At 45.4% G+C, this 20,368-nt stretch overlaps 1 protein-coding gene across 2 annotated transcripts in view; it reads right to left on the reverse strand.

The window, feature by feature from the left end:
* Positions 1 to 1,377: 1,377 nt before the first annotated feature.
* AP1B1 (adaptor related protein complex 1 subunit beta 1) overlaps positions 1,378 to 20,368 on the reverse strand; it is a 36,226-nt gene continuing 17,235 nt past the window's right edge. Inside the window, exons 10-22 of one of the 2 annotated variants that reach the window (XM_032229270.1) lie at positions 18,817 to 18,932; positions 16,723 to 16,888; positions 14,998 to 15,096; positions 13,985 to 14,244; positions 13,117 to 13,318; positions 10,011 to 10,151; positions 8,861 to 9,006; positions 7,718 to 7,847; positions 6,950 to 7,034; positions 4,871 to 4,957; positions 3,560 to 3,714; positions 2,582 to 2,590; positions 1,378 to 1,934 (exon numbers count right to left, since the gene is read on the reverse strand). In XM_032229270.1, coding sequence (XP_032085161.1) covers positions 1,860 to 1,934; positions 2,582 to 2,590; positions 3,560 to 3,714; positions 4,871 to 4,957; positions 6,950 to 7,034; positions 7,718 to 7,847; positions 8,861 to 9,006; positions 10,011 to 10,151; positions 13,117 to 13,318; positions 13,985 to 14,244; positions 14,998 to 15,096; positions 16,723 to 16,888; positions 18,817 to 18,932 — 1,671 coding nt within the window. In that variant the 3' untranslated portion in view covers positions 1,378 to 1,859. The remainder of the gene's footprint in view (positions 1,935 to 2,581; positions 2,591 to 3,559; positions 3,715 to 4,870; positions 4,958 to 6,949; positions 7,035 to 7,717; positions 7,848 to 8,860; positions 9,007 to 10,010; positions 10,152 to 13,116; positions 13,319 to 13,984; positions 14,245 to 14,997; positions 15,097 to 16,722; positions 16,889 to 18,816; positions 18,933 to 20,368) is intronic. The other variant, XM_032229271.1, reaches the window with a different exon arrangement.

The following is a 20,368-nucleotide window of genomic DNA, read 5'->3' on the forward strand; positions in this document are numbered from 1 at the left end:
TGGCAATATATAAAATGTTTTTTCTTTTGTCAAAGCACCCGATATGCCCAAATATGGGAGGGAACATACTGCTTCCCTTTCGCCTTTCAGCTCCACTCCAGGAGCCTTCCAGGCAGTCACTTAATCATTCCCCAGGTTCAGCTGATAAGGGAGGAGAGCTTATGGCTTAGAGGTTAATACAACTACCTAATATGTAAAAACAGCCCAAGTTCAAATCCCAGCAAGGCTATGGTTAGCTGATGAAAGCTAAGTAGCTTGAAATAGATCTATATTAGTCTCCATTTATTTATTTATCAGCAAAAATGTAACATAGATATAGATAGAATCAGAATCTATTTTGTCTTCAACAGCTTGCTATGGGATGGCGATATAAACAGAGACAGGCAAACTATTTTGGTCAGCCGGCAAAATGATTAAACAGTCGGGGAGGGGGCCGTGGGAGAGCAGACTTGCCCAGTTTTGACAAAACCTTCTGGCAGTTCCATTTAAAAATAATTTGGTTTAAAAGTTGGCAGGAGATGCGGTGAGCTCAAGTTCACGTGGGAGAAGATCGTTCTCCAGGGACAGCCAACTTCCTCAAGGACACCGAGACCACCCTGAAGACAGACGTGGTCTCCCAAGGCCATCTGAAATTTGGGGAAAGCTTTAGCGTCCTAGTTGTTTTAAGTCACGTGATATAAATAGCTAAGTGACAATTGTAAAGGTAAGTGGAAATGATCTTGGGAGATGGAGAAGGGATGCTTAATAGATTAACAGAATGATAGAGTTGGAAGCTTTCGGACTTCACTAAATTCCATAATTTTAAATCCCGCGGAACACTAATATGATCTGCCGAATGGCTAGGTGGTCATGTGACTGGCTGGGCGGGGCCAACTCGATAGCACTCACAGTGAGGGGGCACCTCGCCAGCCCCTAATTGCCAACCCTAACCCTCCCAGTTTCGAACGGGACGCGGCCTGGTAGTGGGCCACATCCCGGGGAATGCAGTCCTCCACCGGGCCTCACCTACAGCCTCTTCTACACCAGGACTATGAAACTTAAAATTTCATTGAGGCTCAAATCAGAGTTGCTTTTGACCTCGGGGCAGGGAGGAGCATGACATGACTGTCCGGGGTGCCTGTGGTAGCCCGAGCGCTCCCGAGCACCGTTTTTGGCTGCGACGGCCTCCTGCAGCCATCTGCAAGTGAAAACGGAGCCGCGATTGGCCCCACGGACCAGTCCTTCGCTGTTTCCAGGGTGGCCCCACAGACCAGATCTAAGCACCCCGCGGGCCGGATCCGGCCCGCGGGCCACGAGTTTGACACCCCTGATCTACACCCAAGAGGCTTTCTCACGTTCAGGAGTAGTAGTAAAAAGAGAAACAGTTTTCCAGCTCCGTTAAGTGGTCATTATTGATTTCTTTATTGAGGTGGGAGAAGAGCAAGACCACAAGGATATGCTGAAGGACGCCGCGGACATTCCCAGCTTACAGCTGCAACGTGGCAACTCGCGCAGCCCGTGGTTTCGACACACAAAAGCGCCTCAAGGACACGGCAGGCTTTGACACACACACACACACACACGCACGCACACACAGACATACGTGCGCACACAAAAATAGTGAGCCGGGTCTCCTTCGCCCCACCCCCCCTCGCTGCTCCGTTCTCCGACTTCCGCAGGGGTGGGGTGGGTGTGTCTCCATTCCAGCCGCTCGCAAAAGCCTGCCCGGATACCAGCCGTCCGATCCCAAAAATATCGGTCTTCCGAACAGGGGGAGGAAGGGGAGGAAGAAAAAATATAGAGGGTGGTTGGTTGTTGTTGTTGTTGTTTTTGGAATTCGTTGTTTTTGTTTCTCAAAACTTGATCCCCGCCGGGCGGCTTTAGTTTTTCAGGATGGTTTCGTAGGCTTGGAAAACATGCTGGGTGACTTCGGGAGCGCGGCACTTCAGGGAGAGCTGCAAGGAAAGAAGAAGGAGGGGATGAGGAGCAGCCGATGAGGAGTCCTCGGAGGAGGCGACGGGGTTAGTAAATCAGAAGCAGGGGGGGGCAGGGAGGCCCAGAAAAAGCTCAAAAATTAAAAGTTTCGGCCAAGTCGCTCAGAGCGGAGAGCCAAAAGCTAGCAGCTGCTGTGAACAAACCGACTATTGTTTACCGATCGCGACAGCACTGAGACTTATATACCGCTTGACGGCACTTCGGACGGTCACTAAATGGACTGTTGTAAGTCGAGGGCCATCTGTATGGATGCGTGGAAGTGTCAGATTCTGCCCAGCTCCATTGCAACCGGCAACTCGTAGCAAAAGTGCCTTTTCAATTCGATCAAATGGGAGTCGAGGGTTTCACTTTCCAAGGAGATCCGAGGTGGGACAAGACTGACAGTACTCTCTAAATTTCTGCCGTCTGCGATCGGCCGCCTTTTCCCGCCTCCCGGTGACAAAAAAAATCCCCCCCCCCCAAACCCCCAGCTGTTTCCCTAACTTGCGTTGAGCAGAGGAAATGCATTTTTGGTGTTAAAAGGTGGTTAAAAGCCAGGCTTGGAACAGTACGAGGAAAAAAAAGCAGCTGTCCTGTTAAAATCAGGGGGGAAAAGAGAGACGCTAACCTCTAGATCCTGTAAGTAGAGGGGGGGGCAGGCCCGAGGGAGGGGCCGATGGCCAGGCAGCAACGGAACAGAAGGAAACAATACAAAAAGAAAAGGGAAAAAAAAAGAGAATTACATTGCTATCCCAAGGGAAAGGAAAGTCAGGGAGGAAAGTGCAGGCAGTTCTCGACTTACAACAACTCGACTTAGTGACCGTTCCAAGTTCCAGTGGTGCTGGAAAGAGGGACTTGTGGCCGTTTTTCACACTTACGACCGTTGATCCAAATTCAGATGCTTGGCAAACAGAATTGTACTTATGACGGTTACAGTGTCTCGTTTGTGTGTGTGACGCATTCCCCTTTTGCGACCACCCCCCTAACAAGTCAGATTCCGGAAAGGCATATTCGCTCGACAGCCACGTGACGAACGAAGCAACCGAAGGGATTCGCTTAACAACTGCAGCGAGAAAGGCCGTAAAATGGCTCAAAATTCCCTCAACCAACGGCAGAAATTTCCCGCTCAACTGACGTCGCAAGTCGAGGATTGCCTTGACAGTTTTACCAATGAGTTAACCGGCCACATCAGCAAAGTCACATGGTTGTTAAGTGAATCTGGCTTCCCCTTTGACTTCTGCAAAAGGAAATCACTTGACCGGAGGGGGGGGATGGATGACCCACACTGTGACCGTCATAAATATAAGCCAAGTCGTCCAGCATCCAAATGTAAATGACCTGACCAAGGGATGCCATCACGGTCGCTAAGGGTGAAAAACAGCCGCGAATCACTTTCTTCAGTGCCGCCGTAACTTCAAACGTTCACTAAACAGACCGTCGTAAGTCCAGGACTGCCCGTATTTTATATCTTGATCCATTAATACAATTTTGGAAGGTATCGATCGATGGAACGGAGGGAGGAAACGCATCCAGAGCAAAAAAAGGTGGAAAGGATGCCCAGAATTGCTGGGCTCCCACCCGACGGGAGCACAAATGGAAGCCATACCGTGAAGTTAAGACTCCCGGGTTGAATTCTCAGTTCAGCCAGGATACAAATCCCGTTGGTGAGCTTGAGGGATTGGTATAACATGTCCTGTCCTTCCACATTCCGCTTGGCGATGGTGAAGATGTTGTTACCTTGAAGCTTGCTGCTTGCGGCATCTGTCCAGCCAGAAAGGAAGCAAAGCAATATATATATATGTATGTATGTATGTATGTATGTATGTACGCACGCACGCACGTATGTTAGTTATGTATGTATGTATAGATAGACAGACAGATAGATAGATAGATAGATAGATATAGAGACAGATTCAGATAAAGATATATATAGACATAGATGATATAGATTAGATCTATAGATATAAATGATATAGATTAGATATATAGATATAGATAGATAGATATAGAGATATAGAGATAGATACAGATAGATATATAGATATAGATATATAGATATAGATTATAGATTATATAGATAGATAGATAGATAGATAGATAGATAGATAGATAGATAGATAGATAAAAATATAGAGATTAGGTATATAGATATAGATATAGATAGATATAGATATATATAGATATATAGATATAGATTAGATATATAGAGATATAGAGATATAGATAGATAGATATAGATAGATAGATATAGATAGATAGATGATATAGATAGATATAGATTAGATATAGATTAGATATAGATAAGATATAGATAGATATAGATAGATATAGATATAGATATATAAATTATGCATAGATACTTTGAAAACAGCGTATTGTTTGGATCTCCCTTCGTTTTACAGAGAAGTAACAAATCATCATCATCATCTCCTTTTAATGACCCCATAATCCAGTGGTTCTCAACCTGTGGGTCGGAACCTCTTTGGGGGTCGAACAACCCTTTCACAGGGGTCGCCTAGAACCATCGGAAAAGACATATTTTTGAAAAAAATACGGAAAACATACAAATAATTTTACGGTTGGGGGTCACCACAACATGAGGAATTGTATTAAAGGGTCGCGGCATTAGGAAGGTTGAGACCCACTGCCATAATCCCTTGTGGGGATGGAGTCTGGGCAACTGAATGGAGCTGAGTGTTTACTGCCCTTCCTGTCGCCAGTACATAGTTCTATTCGGCAGATATATTCTCAGTGTGCCCAGAGAGAGAAGTCTCTGCCGCTACCTTGGATCAAACTCACAGCCTCCTGACTGTGAGGCGAGAGCTCTACCGCTAGGCCATGGCACCACTCACAGATAAATAACAAATGTTCTGATAATAATAGTAATAATGAATAATGCGCCTTATTCTCGTCTCACCTGCGCTAAGTGGACAGTCTTTAATCTGGAACTGGGCTTCGTTCTCGTTGGGAATGTCTTTCCACGTGGCCAGGAATGTCTGCCGTTCTAGCCGAAAAAAAGGAAGAAAGTTGACAACAAGGATTTAGAAACTTGCAAATCGCGCTCGGCTGCTCTCAGACGAAAAGGAAGAATTAAGATAGTTCTTGATTTATGACCAATTTGTTTATCTAGGGTTCAAAGTGGCGAGGGCACCGGAAAAACAGTGAGTTATGGCTGGTGCTCGCAGTTAGGAGCATTGTGGTGTCCCTGTAGGAGATGACCAGGCTGAGGCCAAGTGAGGGAAGGGTCAAGCATTATATCAGCCATGAGTCCTTGCATGCCCACAAGAGATCTAAGTTTCTTGCCTACTTTCGACTCTTGCCTTCCGCTAATTTCCCTTGGCTGTTAGTAGTTCAGACTCTTTTTTTATATAAAAAGTTTGTATTTTTAGACAATCATAGACAAACAAAACATAAAACAAAACATAAAACCATCTTCCCTTACATACAGTGTGTCGATTGGTTACAAGTTTTTTGTGCATTCTTTCCATAGTCATCACTTGCAATTTATATGAATCACATAATATCAAATAGAATGCTTGTATACATTATCATTATACCTCATTTGTTTGACTATCACTATTATTCCTTCATTTTAAACGAGATATACTAAATATTGGGTTCATTTATATTTATATGATAACAATTCATTACATCATCTTCAATCGCTCCAATAATAATATATCTTTATGTTATATTCAGTATCATTCTATTATTCTTGTATTAATAACATTCTCTAGTATCTTTCATTTCCATGTTTTTTAAATCTAACCATTGATAAAATAAATCCTACATCTTGTAAAGTTGTTTATCTTCTTGTTCTCTAATTTCAAACATCAATTTACTCATTTCAGCACATTCCATTATTTTATGAATAACTTTCTCCTGCATTGGTATTTTCTCATTTTTTTTCCCAACCAGGTGTGGATTTTAGTCCAATATTCCTCATCGTAGTCTTCACTTACAATTTATATAGAATCTCATATCATCAATCTAATATATACGTATAAAATTATTATCATTATTAAACATTTATTTGACTATAACTTATTACTTCCTTTTATGTGAAATATTCTAAATTTAGAATATTACAGCTTAAACTCACCGCTTAATCTCTTTTGTCTTCAATTTTAACTTTTCTTTTTATCTTTTTGGATGTTCTCTTCTCTAATAATAAAATTTATCTCACCAATTTGACACACTTTCTCTCCCGCTTTGCTTCCGTTCTTGAGCTGTTTCAACTTTCAGCAGCTCAATGGCTGCTTCTCTGTGGCTGGAAAAAAAAGGCTTCTCCTGGCTCTACCGGGGACTTTGCAATGTCCCTGGGATCAGCAGGATGTGCCCTTCTCTATCACCGTCTCTACGGGACGGTTTAGGTCCAAAAGGACCTGAACCAGCGGCAGAGATATCGACAACAATCCTGGAGTTCCAAGATCGTGCATCATATCGTCGTGACGTCAGCCCCATCTCCTCAGTAGTTCAGATTCTTGTACAGATCTTAAGCTTACAATAAATCTTTATTCCCGTTTAATCTGTCGGGATCTCCATATTTTCATGGCGCTTGAGAGTCAACTTACAACCATTCGTTTAGTGACTGTTCGAAGTTACAACAGCACTGAAAAAAGTAACTCAAGACCATTTTTCACACTTACGACCACAATTGACCGTTGCAGCATCCTCCTGGTCACATGATCAAAATTCGGACGCTTGGCAAACTGGCTTATATTTATGACGGTTTGCAGCACCCCGGGCTTCCTTTTGTGACCTTCTGACAAGCAAAGTCGAGGGGGGAAGTTGGATTCACTTAATGACCATGTGGCTAACTGAACAACTGCAGAGATTCACTTAACAAATGTGGCAAGAAAGGTCACAAAATGGGACGAAACTCACTTAACAAATTTCTCACTTCGCGGCATCAGTTTTGGGCTCAATTGTGGTCGTAAGTCGAGGACTATCTGTAATTTAGAGAATTTTCCAATTGCTGAGCCTTTTGACTTACCCATTTTCCCATCTTCCACGAAGAGAATGTAGAGAGGGTACAGGGTGCTGAAGTAGAAGACATCAATGTTATTTTTCACAGCTACCTGAAAGCAAAAAGACAGAGAACAATTCAAGCCCATTGAAAAATGTCAGAGTTGGACTGGCCCAAAGTAACCCTCTGGCTTTCATGCCTAAGGTGGAACTAGAACTCACCATCTCCCGGTGATTGGCCTAAAGACACCCAGCCAGCTTTCATGCCTAAGGTGGAACTAGAACTCACCGTCTCCCGGTGATTGGCCTAAAGTCACCCAGCCAGCTTTCATGCCTAAGGTGGAACTAGAACTCACCGTCTCCCGGTGATTGGCCTAAAGTCACCCAGTCAGCTTTCATGCCTAAGGTGGAACTAGAACTCACCGTCTCCCGGTGATTGGCCTAAAGTCACCCAGCCAGCTTTCATGCCTAAGGTGGGACTAGAATTCACTGTCTCCCGGTGATTGGCCTAAAGTCACCCAATCAGCTTTCCTGGCCAAGGTGGGACTAGAACTCACAGTCTCCCAGTTTCTAGGCCAGTCCTTTAACCACTACAGCAAACTGGCTCCAGGTGTTTCGAGAGAGCCTGCTTCCTGTGAGGTACGCCCACCTCTTCTCCCCAAAGGTGTCATTCCCAAAGATCTTGCCCCCCCCCTCTCCCTGAGCCTGGCTGAGCTACAGCCCTTCCCCACATCACTGCTGCCTCTTAAAAGACCCTCCATTCCTTCCTTCCCCTCGGATGCCCCTTTCGGCTCACCTGCAGATTATTCAGGGGGTCCATCTTCATGACTGAACCAACGGTGTTGAGGGGGAGAGAGATCTCCACATTCTGGTTGGGGGCGAGAGGGGTGTGGACTTGCAGAGGGGCAGCAGGGGCCAAGCCGAAGCTAGAGAGAAACGGCCAGAGAGAGAATGGCAAGTCACACATTGGTGGACGGAACAGAAAACAGCTCTACAACGCATTATGCCCTTCTTTTATGGGGTCAAATTGCCTGGCACTGATCTCCTGCAACGTGGCACTTCCTGAAATTTTTTCCCAGATGCCCCTGGAATTGCTGTCAATTGCACCCCAAACAGATGATCTAGGGGTCGAAATGCTACTGGTTTGGGTCGGTTTGCCTGAACCGGTAGTAAAAATGCTTTAAAAAGTTTTTTTTTAACTTTTTAATAATTCCAACGATTATGTGGGACAGCTGATTGTGGGAACCTTTTTTTTTAGCATTCTTTAACTACCGGTTCAGGAGAAATAATAAAAATAATAAAATAAAACAATCCTAAAAAATAAAATAAAAGTAATATAATAAAATAAAATAAATAAAATATAAATAAAATATATATATAAAACACATAACATAAAACATAAAATAAAATAAAACACATAACATAAAACATAAAATAAAATAAATAAAATAAAACAATCATAAAAAATAAAATAAAATAAAATATAAATAAAACACATAAAATAAAAAAGCATAAAACATAAAAAGTAAATAAAATAAATAAAACAAAACATAAAAAATAAAACAAAATAAAATAAAAATAAAAATGAAATCAAATAACAAAACAAAACATAAAAAATGAAATAATAAAACAAAACATAAAAGAATGAAATAAAACAATAAAATAAAAATAATAAAATAAAAATAATAAAAATGAAATCAAATAATAAAACCACACCACACCAAACTGAAAGCTACATTCAGTTGGATGGGCAGTTTCTGGAACCTTCTCCATCCTGGCTGGCTGGGGATTCTGGGGTTTGGAGTTGGCCACCCTGCCAGGTAAGCCTCTTCAGCCAACTTCTTAGAGGTTTTGGCATCATTGAGCCAGCCGCTCAGTGTAATGGCCATCATCATCAGAGGCTGCCACAGACACAGGTGGGCCGATGGATGCTCCTTACCTGTTCCGGTTGAACTGGATGGCGAAATCCGACATGACCTGCAACGCCTTGTTGGACAAGGTGAGGTCCATGGAAAGGGAGCCGGCCCGGCGACTGAAGGTTCCAGAGATCTCCAAGCCTTTGGCTTTTACCGCAGGGAGCCACACCTAAAAGCAGAGAGGACCACGCAAGGTTTGGCCACCAAGGTCATCCAGAGAGGTCTCCGCAAAGACTCAACCAGGGGGTCTAAAGGTTGAATCATGGCCACTGGACCAAACCCTTGTTCATCTGAGACGATTCTCTGACTAACTAATTTTGCTCTGAACTGATGAAGTCGCTTGGATAAGCAACGAAATGTCTCAGATGAGTAAGAATTCCATCCAGTTGCCACGATTCCATCTTTTTAGGCACATGCTCCAGAGATGGTTTCTGCGGGCTCGGCTAAATAACTGGATGTGGGGGACCCCTGGAAAGCATATGTGGACATGCAGAGCACAATCCATCAAGCGGGAGCCACGATGACTTTCGTGAGCAAGAATTTGGGTCTCCAGCCCAGGATCTTGAGATGGGAACACACTGGTGTGGCCCGCCAGCTGCCAGTTAAGCTGGAGACAAGACTCAGATGATGATGAAGAAGTTGGGGAGGAACTTGGGCCAGTTCGGACGCAGAGACAGAGACAGGGCCGTCCGACATTTCCCACCCATCGGAGAGGCAGCTGCCTTTGGAGGCTGAGATAAGCGGGGAGGAAGAACAGCTGGGGCCAGTTCCTGATGCACCTATGCGTAGGGCAGTTAACGGAGGATCAGGAATCGACTTGGGAAGCAAAGCGAATGTGGACGCTCCTTGGCTGGGGAATAAATAGAAGAAAAGGGAAGTGATGGTCGTAGAAGACAACAGTTCGTATTTCTGAAGATTTTGCTCATTGTGTTTCGTGCCACAAAGACTGCTTGCCAGAACTTAATATGGGATTTTGGTCAGGCGCCTGGCCTCCTGCTGCTGAAAACCTCTCTTTTGTGCCTGGGGAAGGAAGCCCCAGCAACCTTGGACCATGGTGAATATCCGGCCAAGAGAAACTCGGTTGCCTTTGTGAGCTTTTGGCCAGCTGGGGCTTCCCAGGGCTACCACCATCTTTAACCACCAGGGGAATCCTACGAGAGGAAAGCTACTCACGGTTTTGGGAGCGACGTGGGAGCCCGACAGGTTGCTCACACCTCCGGCCAGGTCGAAGAGGTCTCCCAGCCCCCCTCCGAGGGGCCCTCCCAGGTTTGAGGGCATGACTGTACTTGGAGCTGCAAAACTGGGCCCTCCCATCTGCAGGAGGATGAAAGGCAGGGCGTTCTTGGAAGTCCGGGATGCTCATCGGAAAAGGGGGGGGGGGGAATCTACTGCAAAAACCTGGGAAGAGGAAACCACCCCCCCCCCAAATCAGGGGACCCAGGAAATCCCTTGCACAGGATTCTACGAATGAAGCGTCTTGTCCCTCAAACTGGCCAGGAGTCCGGGACTGTCCAATGAGCAACTTGGGTCAGTAGATCCATCCCATATCAAACAAGGAACCCTGGTTGTTGAGGCACCTCAATCATATCAATTTTATCTATGCCATCCATCCGTCTATCATTTGTCTATCATCCATCCATTCATCTATTAGTCTATCTATCATTTATCTATGCCATCCATCCATCTATCATTTGTCTATCATCCATCCATCCATCCATTAGTCTATTTATCTATGCCAACCATCCATCCATCATTTGTCTATTGTCTATCATCCATCCATCCATCCATCCATCCGTCTATCATTTATCTATGCCATCCATCCATCTTTTATCTATCATCCATCCATCCATTCATCCATTTATTAGTCTATCTATCATTTATCTATGCCATCCATCCATCTATCATTTGTCTATCATCCATCCATCCATCCATTAGTCTATTTATCTATGCCAACCATCCATCCATCATTTGTCTATTGTCTATCATCCATCCATCCATCCGTCTATCATTTATCTATGCCATCCATCCATCTTTTATCTATCATCCATCCATCCATTCATCCATTTATTAGTCTATCTATCATTTATCTATGCCATCCATCCATCTATCATTTGTCTATCATCCATCCATCCATCCATCCGTCTGTCTGTCTATCATTTATCTATGCCATCCATCCATCTATCATTTGTCTATCATCCATCCATCCATTCATTTATTAGTCTATCTATCATTTATCTATGCAATTCATCCATCTATTAGTCTATCATTTATCTATGCCATCCATCCATCTATCATATCTATCCAATCATCCATCCATCCATTCATTAGTCTATCATTTATCTATGCCATCCATCCATCTTTTATCTATCATCCATCCATCCATCTATTAGTCTATCATTTATCTATGCCATCCATCCATCTTTTATCTATCATCCATCCATCCATCTATTAGTCTATCATTTACCTATGCCATCCATCCATCTTTTATCTATCATCCATTCATCCATTTATTAGTCTATCTATCATTTATCTATGCCATCCATCCATCTATCATTTGTCTATCATCCATCCATCCATCCATCCATCTATTAGTCTATTTATCTATGCCATCCATCCATCTATCATTTGTCTATCATCCATCCATCCATCCATCCATCCATCCATCCATTAGTCTATCTATCATTTATCTATGTCATCCATTCAACCCTGGTTGTTGGGGCACCTCAATCATATGGCCGCCCCCCCCCGCGCCCCCCTACTTTGCCAAAAGGGGAGAGAGGAGAGAGGCTCATGGACACGCAAAGCCCATTCTTGAAAACGAGAAAGGAGAGCTGAAACGTACCCCTTCCTGTTCTTCCCCCATCTTGGAAGAGAAGCAGGAGGCGTAGAGAAGAACAGCAGCAGCAGCAACAGCAACAGGAGGAGAGAGAGAGCGAAAGGAAAAGGGAGAGAGAGAGAGAGAGAAGGAGGGAGGCCAAGAAGGGGTGAAGGGAGACAAGGAGGGAAGGGTGAAAAGTCAGTTTGCTCAGCAACACAACACGGAAAAGCTAGCCCATGTGCCACAGAAGAGCCTCCCTGGTGGGGGTGGGGGTGTGCATGCGAGTTCATGGGTGTGTAGAACGGAACGGAACAGTACACAGAATGCAGAATGCGAATGCGAATAGAATAAGAATAGGGGTAGGATAGAATAGGGATAGGGATAGAAAGAATAGAATAGAATAGGGATAGGTCTAAGGATAGGATAGGATAGAATAGGAATAGGAATAGAATAGACTAAGACTAAAGATAGGATAGGATAGGAATAGAATAGACTAAGACTGTTTAAGGATAGGATAGGATAGGAATAGACTAAGACTAAGGATAGGATAGGAATAGGATAAAGACTAAGGATAGGATAGGATAGAATAGGAATAGGATAGACTAAGACTAAAGACAGGATAGGAATAGAACAGACTAAGACTGTTTAAGGATAGGATAGGAATAGAATAGACTAAGACTAAGGATAGGATAGGAATAGGATAAAGACTAAGGATAGGATAGGATAGGATAGGAATAGGAATAGACTAAGACTAAAGACAGGATAGGAATAGAATAGACTAAGACTGTTTAAGGATAGGATAGGATAGGATAGGATAGGATAGGAATAGAATAGACTTAAGACTAAGGATAGGATAGGAATAGAATAGACTAAGACTAAGGATAGGATAGGAATAGGATAAAGACTAAGGATAGGATAGGATAGGATAGAATAGGAATAGAATAGACTAAGACTAAAGACAGGATAGGATAGGAATAGAATAGACTAAGACTGTCTAAGGATAGGATAGGATAGAATAGGAATAGAATAGACTAAGACTAAGGATAGGATAGGAATAGGATAAAGACTAAGGATAGGATAGGATAGCATAGGATAGGATAGCATAGGATAGAATAGAACAGAACAACAACAGAATAGAATAAGGATTAAGAATGGAATGGAATTTATGGAACAGAATAGAATCTCATGAGCCTTCAAATAAATTTGTAGAATTTTTCTTTTCTTTTCAAAAGCCTGTTAGCCTTTCGGGGGTCTCCATGCAAGAAAAAAATAATACTCAAACTGCATTATCGTTTTACTGCGATGACATTTTTACTTGCAGGGACTTCAAAAATATGCAACCCCTGGATCTTTATATATAAATACATATAAATATGTATTTATATAAATACATACATATAAAGCTTCTCCTGATTTGGAGGCCACCCACCGGGGGGGGTGGGGGGTGATAAGAGAACTTACCAGACTATCCAAGCCACCGCCAAGGAGATCCACGGCTCCCATCTGCACCGACGAGATAGCAATCGGAGGGCTGCTAGCCGGGGGTCCAAGGTCAAGGTTCAACAGATCCCCCAAGAGATCCCCCTGGGTGGGGATGACGGCCGGTTGCTCCGAAGGCGGCACTCCAGCCGACACCGCCTCGGGACTCTCCGCACTTTCGCTCCTGTTTTAACGGGAGACGGTGTGCTTTCAAGCGTGAACAGCCTTAGGAGTGGGGGGGTGTTTCGTTGTGGTAACACACATACACACAATGTGCAAAACGACAGCGCAGGCGGCATGAGGGACAACGTCGCAATTCAAATGCTGCCTCTGTCACAAAACTTGTAGGATCCCTCTGAACCAATCCCTCTGGTGGAACTGACAACTTAGGCCCGTATTTCTCAACTTTGGTAACTTTTAAGGTGGGTGGACTTCAACTCCCACAATTCCCTGCTCGAATTGACACCTTAGGCCCGTATTTCTCAACATGGCGACTTAAGGTGGGTGGACTTCAACTCCCAGAATTCTCTGCTCGAACTGACACCCTAGGCCCGTATTTCTCAACTTTGGTAACTTTAAAGGTGGGTGGATTTCAACTCCCAGAATTCCCTGCTTGAACTGACACCCTAGGCCCATTCTTCTCAACTTTGGCGACTTTTAAGGTGGGGGGACTTCAACTCCCAGAATTCCCTGCTCGAGTTGGCACCTTAGGCCCGTATTTCTCAATTTTGGCGACTTTTAAGATGGGTGGACGTTCACCCAAGCTGCCTGGGGAATTCTGGGAGTTGAGGTCCACCCGCCACAAAGTTAAGAAACAATACCCTAGCCTAAATCCTAAAGTCCGACTTACGAGCCTGTCCGGGGCGGGAGGCTTTTATGGATGACTCCTCTGCTCCCCTCCACGAACGCAGTGGGGGGCTTGTGGTAGACCGAGGCCAGCGTGCCGATGTAGCAGATCAACTCGTCCAACAGCGTGGGCTCAATCAGGTCCGTCTCCTCCGAAATGAGTGGTTTTTCGGCCAGGACCACCTCCTTGGCTGCCACGGGATCCGTGGAGAGGAGGCGCCAGTAGATGTAACCCCGGTCCCTCAAGTCAGGGTTATCCGAATCCTACCAGGTTGGGGGGGAAAAAAGAGGGGGGGATTATTTACAGGTATGCCTTGATTTATAACAGTTCTATAGTGACTGTTCGAAGTTATTGTTGTGGCCCGCCAGCGGTGAGTGGAGCTGGCAGCAGGTTCGGACAGTGAGGAGGGTTGGGGAGGAACCTGGGCCAGTCCTGGAGTCTGGAAAGGCTTGGATGAGGGCTCTGGGTCGGAGGCAGAGAGGGGGACAGGGCCATGTGTCAGTTATCAGCTGCCTTCAGACATCAGTGGGGCAGAAGAACAGCTGGAGCCTGTTCCCAGTGAGCGCATGCGCAGAGTTGCCAGACGAAAGGAACAGCTAAAGAACAAGGGTTGACTTGGGAGGAAAGCCACAGGTGGACGGTGAATGGCCCCTCCCAGAGGACATAAAAGAGGAGCGAAAGGGGAGTGGAGTTTGCAGGAGACCATTAGTTCGCTTCATTGGTTTGCGACTCTCCGAGACTCCTTGCCAAGTTCTGCAGAGATCGGCCTGGCAGCTCTCCAAGCCAGAGAAGGTCTGTGACTGTAAATCCTCCCTCGAAAGGTTTTGCTGCAGGCGAATGAGCGGAATTCACAGTCAATTAATCAAAGGGGTTTTTGTTGGGACAAGGAGTTGGCTTCAGGTTCTCGGGAAGCCTCGGCCGGAACAGTTATAACTGTCCTGAAATGGGGCTCTCCACAGGTTTTTTCGGTGGCCGGAAGCAGACCCTGGCGGTGGGGCAGCGGCAAAGAGCTTTACCTGTGTGGCCAGACTCAACACCTGCTGCACCAGCTCTTGCGTCTCGGTGGGCTTCTTCAGGAAGAGCTTCACAATGGCCGTCAGCAACTGAAGCTGGACCTGAACAGGGCAAGAAGCAGATTCCGAGGTTAAAGGAAGACAGCTGGTTGTGTTTCTTGCTAAAGGCTCAGAGAAAACCCCAGGAGGTCGTCCTCGGAGGGAGGGCTTGACCCCCCCCACCCCCCAAGCAGGAGACAAAGAGGGAAGACCTTGTCCCATCAGTGTAGAACTGATCTTTTCACTGCCGAAATTCTTCAATCAGTGGTCCCCAAGGTTTCCACTCTATTACCTATCTATATGATCTATCATCAGTCTATCATCAGTCTATCATCAGTCTATTACCTATCTACTATCTATCTATCAATATGTCTGTCTCTGCCTGTCTATCATTTATCTATGCCATTCATCCATCTATTAGTCTATCTATAATTTATCTATGCCATCCATCCATCATTTATCTATCATCCATCCATCCATTCATCCATCTATAGTCTATCTATCATTTATCTATGCCATCCATCCATCTATCATTTATCTATGCCATCCATCCATCTATCATTTATCTATGCCATCCATCCATTCATCCATCTATTAGTCTATCTATAATTTATCTATGCCATCCATCCATCTTTTATCTATCATCCATCCATCCATTAGTCTGTCTATCATTTATCTATGCCATCCATCCATCATTTAGCTATGCCATTCATCCATCTATCATTTGTCTATCATCCATCCATCCATTCATCCATCTATTAGTCTGTCTATCTATCTATGCCATTCATCCATCTATCATTTGTCTATCATCCATCCATCCATCCATCCATCCATCCATCCATCAGTCTATCTATCATTTATCGATGCCATCCGTCCATCCATCCATCCATCCATCCATCCATCCATCCATCCATCCATCCATTAGTCTATCTATTATTTATCTATGCCATCCATCCATCCATCCATCCATCCATCCATTAGTCTATCTATTATTTATCTATGCCATCCATCCATCCATCCATCCATCCATCCATCCATCCATCCGTCTATCTATCATTTATCTATCCCATCCATCCATCCATCCATCCATCCATCCATCCATCCATCCATCCATCCATCCATCCATCCACTCACCTTTTTCTGGCCGTCTGTCTACCTATCAATCTATCGTGACCCGACAAAAGGGCGAACGACAAATCCGCGCCCGACTAAACCACATCGCTAAAACCGCGATGTCATCAACGTGCCAACAACAGCGCGGCAACAACAGCGCGGAGACAGAAGGGCCCTTTAGAACAGCGCGTCGACAGAAACCCGATTTAACTTAAGGTAAGGGTTAGGTTTAGGGTTAGGTTTAAGGTTAGGGTTAGCATTACGTTTAGGGTTAGCGTTACGTTTAGGGTTAGGTTTAGTTTTAGTTTTACAGCACGCTTCTGTCGCCGTGCTGTTGTCGGCGCGATTCAGCGCTCATTCGTCGGAGCGCTTTAGAACACGTGGTTTTGTCACTGCGGTTTAGTCGGGCACGGTTTTGTCGTTCGCCCTTTTGTCGGTGAACCTCAATCTATTTGTCTATTTCTACACAAAATGGTACGTCAAACGCCACCCGTACTCCAGCTTGCATGAGGCTCTCCCCATTCCTCCCCCACCCCAATCCCAGTCCCCAGAACCTAACCCGCTGAGGCCCGGCACCTGGGTGCTTTCATCGTGGAAGCCCTCCAGGAAGCTCTCCAGCAGCTCATCCGCGTTGTCGATGCGCTCCGCGTATTCTCCCACGATCCAGATCATGGCGGCCCTGGCTTCCGGTTCGTCGAGGGAGTCCAGGTTCTCGCACAAGGTCGCGATCACACTTTCGTATCTGCAAAGAGGGGAAGACCGTAGGAATTCTCTCAGGCCCCAACGGAGATCCTGGGAGCTGCGAAGACCAGAGTGGTCACGGTGTAAGGATCACAAATAGCATCCAGAGTAAAATCAGAGTCCAAAGGATTCCTCAAAGTTCCAATTGATGAAGAGAGCCACGTTGGCACATCTGGGACAACCCGAATCTGAATGTTCCCAGATTTTCCCATCCAGTTGAAAATTCAAGATCTTGCCCCCTCACCCACAAGCCCATCCCATGGTCCAATTTTCCCCTTCCACAAACCTCCCATACAGTTCCGGCCAGGTGCAGAGACAAAGATGACCTTGTCTTTCTAAGAAGGATGTTATTATGGCTACATAATAACAACCTTGAGCAGTTCAGGACTGAATTCCTGTGTAAGGGTTCCTCTCCTAGCTTAAGAAAGTGAAGACTCTTGAAGGAGTGTTTCAAAAGGAACATTTTATTAAGTAGAATGGAAAACCATTAAGTTCAAAGCAACGTCTGAATAACCCTTAGGCAGTGCGAGTGGAATGAAAGCAGTAGAGACCCCTCCCATTAGTTAGAATGTAGATTTTAGCCAAATACACAAGTGTGAAGATGTTTGATTTACCAACTTTCCCTGAGAACCAGATAAACGTACATTCCCATGGCTATCTTCCGTTAGACATTAAAGTAAAACATCTCGCATGGCCATCATAAACATTCCCCCAAAAGGTGAGGGGATCTCAAGGAGCTTCCGCCGCCAGGAAACCAGTTGTAAAATATCAGTTGTCACAGGCACCGCTAATAAATCGACTCCAAGGCCCCGCTCCTCCCAATTGAACGGCAGTATCACTTTTAGGGATCTGACATCCTGGCTGTGAGCAGAGTTGCCTGCAATACTGCATGGTAAGCACTGCGCCACCATTGGTTCACCTCGAAGAGCCGAGGTGTCGCAGTGCTTAGGGTGCAGTACCGCAGGCCACTTCAGCTGGCTGTTATCTGCAGTTCAGCGGTTCTAATCTCACCGGCTCAAGGTTGACTCAGCCTTCCATCCTTCCGAGGTGGGTGAAATGAGGACCCAGACTGTGGGGGCGATATGCTGACTCTGTAAACCGCTTAGAGAGGGCTGAAAGCCCTATGAAGCGGTATATAAGTCTAACTGCTATTGCTATTGCCCTTCCTTCCTTCCTTCCTTCCTCCCTCCCTCCCTCCCCACTTAGCAATAGCACTTAAGACTTATATGCCACTTCACAGTGTTTTACAACCTGCGGTTTACAGAGTCAGCCTCTTAACCCCAACCATCTGGGTCCTCATTTGACCCACCTCGGAAGGATGGAAGGCTGAGTCAACCTTGAGATGTATAGATGAATGGATGATAGATAGATAGAACATGGATGGATGGATGAATGGATGGATGGATGGATGGATGGAAGGAAGGAAGGAAGGAAGGAAGGAAGGAAGGGGAAAAGGAAGAGCAAAGGAATAATAATAGCATTTAGACTTATATACCGCTTCATGGTGCTTTTACAGCCCTCTCTAAGCGGTTGACAGAATCAGCCTCTTGCCCCCCCAACAATCTGGGTCCTCATTTGACCCACCTCGGAAGGACGGGAGGCTGAGTCAACCTTGAGCCTGGGGAGATTCGAACTGCCAAATTGCAGGCAGCCGGCAGAAGTAGCCTGCTGTACTGCACTCTAAACCACTCATCCCCCACACCCCCACATAAATTGCAGTGAATTTTCCTAGAAACCATCTGTTCCTATTTGCGAGTTTCTCGAAGCCTGCGGAACTCTGAACACTTGGAATTCCTTTCACCCTGTTCTGGCCTGGCTCCATCTTGCGGCTCCATCTTGCCAGGCTGTTTATTGATTCTTAAATGCATCCCCGACCTCTTTAGCAAATTCACAATCTGACAGCCAAGGGGAAAAAAAATATGTTCCTACTTGTTCGGGTATTTGCGGAAAATGTCCTTGATGACCACAATTGCTTCCTGCACCACGTAGTTGACCTTGGTCTGGATGAGATCCAGCAACGTGCTCACACAGCGCTCGGCGGATTGCTGAAAATGGGGGGTGAGGGGGGGGGAGAGAAAAGGAAAAACAAAACCAGCATGTGTCAATCTCTTTCTCTCATCATTTTCTCTCCTCTGTCTTTCTCTCCCTCCCTCCCTTTCTTTCTTTCTCTCCACTCTGTCTCTCGTCACTCTCTCCTCTCTTTCTCTCCTCTGTCTTTCTCTCCCTCCTTCCCTCTCTCTTTTTCTTTCTCTTTCTTTCTCTCCTGTCTCTCATCACTTTTTCTCCTGTCTTTCTCTCCCTCCCTCCCTTTCTCTTTCTTTCTTTCTCTCCTCTCTGTCTCTCATCACTTTATCTCCTCTGTCTTTCCCTCCCTCCCTCTCTCTTTCTCTCTCTCCTCTCTGTCTCTCATCACTCCTTCTCTCCTCTTTGTCTCTCTCTCTCTCTGTTTCTCTCTCTGTGTCTCTGGAGTTACCGTATTTTTCAGACTATAAGATGCACCAAGATTTCAAAGAGGTAAACAAGAAAAAAAGGTTTTGCCCTCCCCAGCCCCTGGGAGCATTCTGCAGGCCTCCCAAACCCTCTGTGCGCCCTATTTTGGCAAAAAAATAAGCCTGTTTTGGGGGGAAATAGGATGTGCGTGGCACTGTTTCCGGAGGCCCAAAATGGCTATATTCGGTGTATAAGACGCACCAACGTTTCCACCCTCTTTTTTTTTGGGGGGGGGTGCGTCTTATACTCCAAAAAAATACAATAATACTGTTGTGACGGGGTTAATCGCTGTACACTTCCCAGAGTCACTGCTATGAGGTAGGTGGCTCTATAATTGGAAGGGAGGGAAGTTGGGAAGGAAAAGGAGGAAGGGAAGAATGGCAGGAAAGTGGGGGAGGATGGGGAGAGAGAAAGAGATGGGGTGGGAGGCAGAGAAGAGGAAAGAAAGAGGGGAGGAGAAGGAGAAGGAAGGAGATGTTGATCTGGGCAAAGGAAGGAAGGAAAGAGAGAGAGGGGGAGAAGAGCAGGGAAGGGGGAAGGAGAGAAAGAAGAGAGATGGAGAAGGAGAAAAAAGAGGAGGAGAAGAGCAGGGGAAGGGGAAGGAGATGGAGAAGGAGGAAAAGGGGAAGGAGCGAGAGGAGGAGAAGTACAAGGAGGAGGAGGAGGAGAAGGGGAAGAGCAGGGGAAAGGGAAGAAAATGGATCCAGGAATCCAAAGATTTTTTAAAGAAGGAGTAGCATCCTCCTCTTTAAAACTCCTATAACTCCTTTATAATTCCTTCTCTTCTAGCACTGATGGCGTTACCTATTTTGGTCATGAAATGCCTGCAAGAAAAAAAGCAAGCTCAGAGGGCATCAAACAACCAACAATCCTCTTCCTTCCTCTTCTTTCTTCTCCTCCTCCACTTTCCTCCTCCTCTCCCTTCTAGCACTGATGGCATTACCTAGTTGGGTCATGAAACGCCTGTCAGGGGTTATGTCCTTCCTCACCA

Source organism: Thamnophis elegans, chromosome 13, assembly GCF_009769535.1.
Source record: "Thamnophis elegans isolate rThaEle1 chromosome 13, rThaEle1.pri, whole genome shotgun sequence".
NCBI lineage: Eukaryota > Metazoa > Chordata > Lepidosauria > Squamata > Colubridae > Thamnophis > Thamnophis elegans.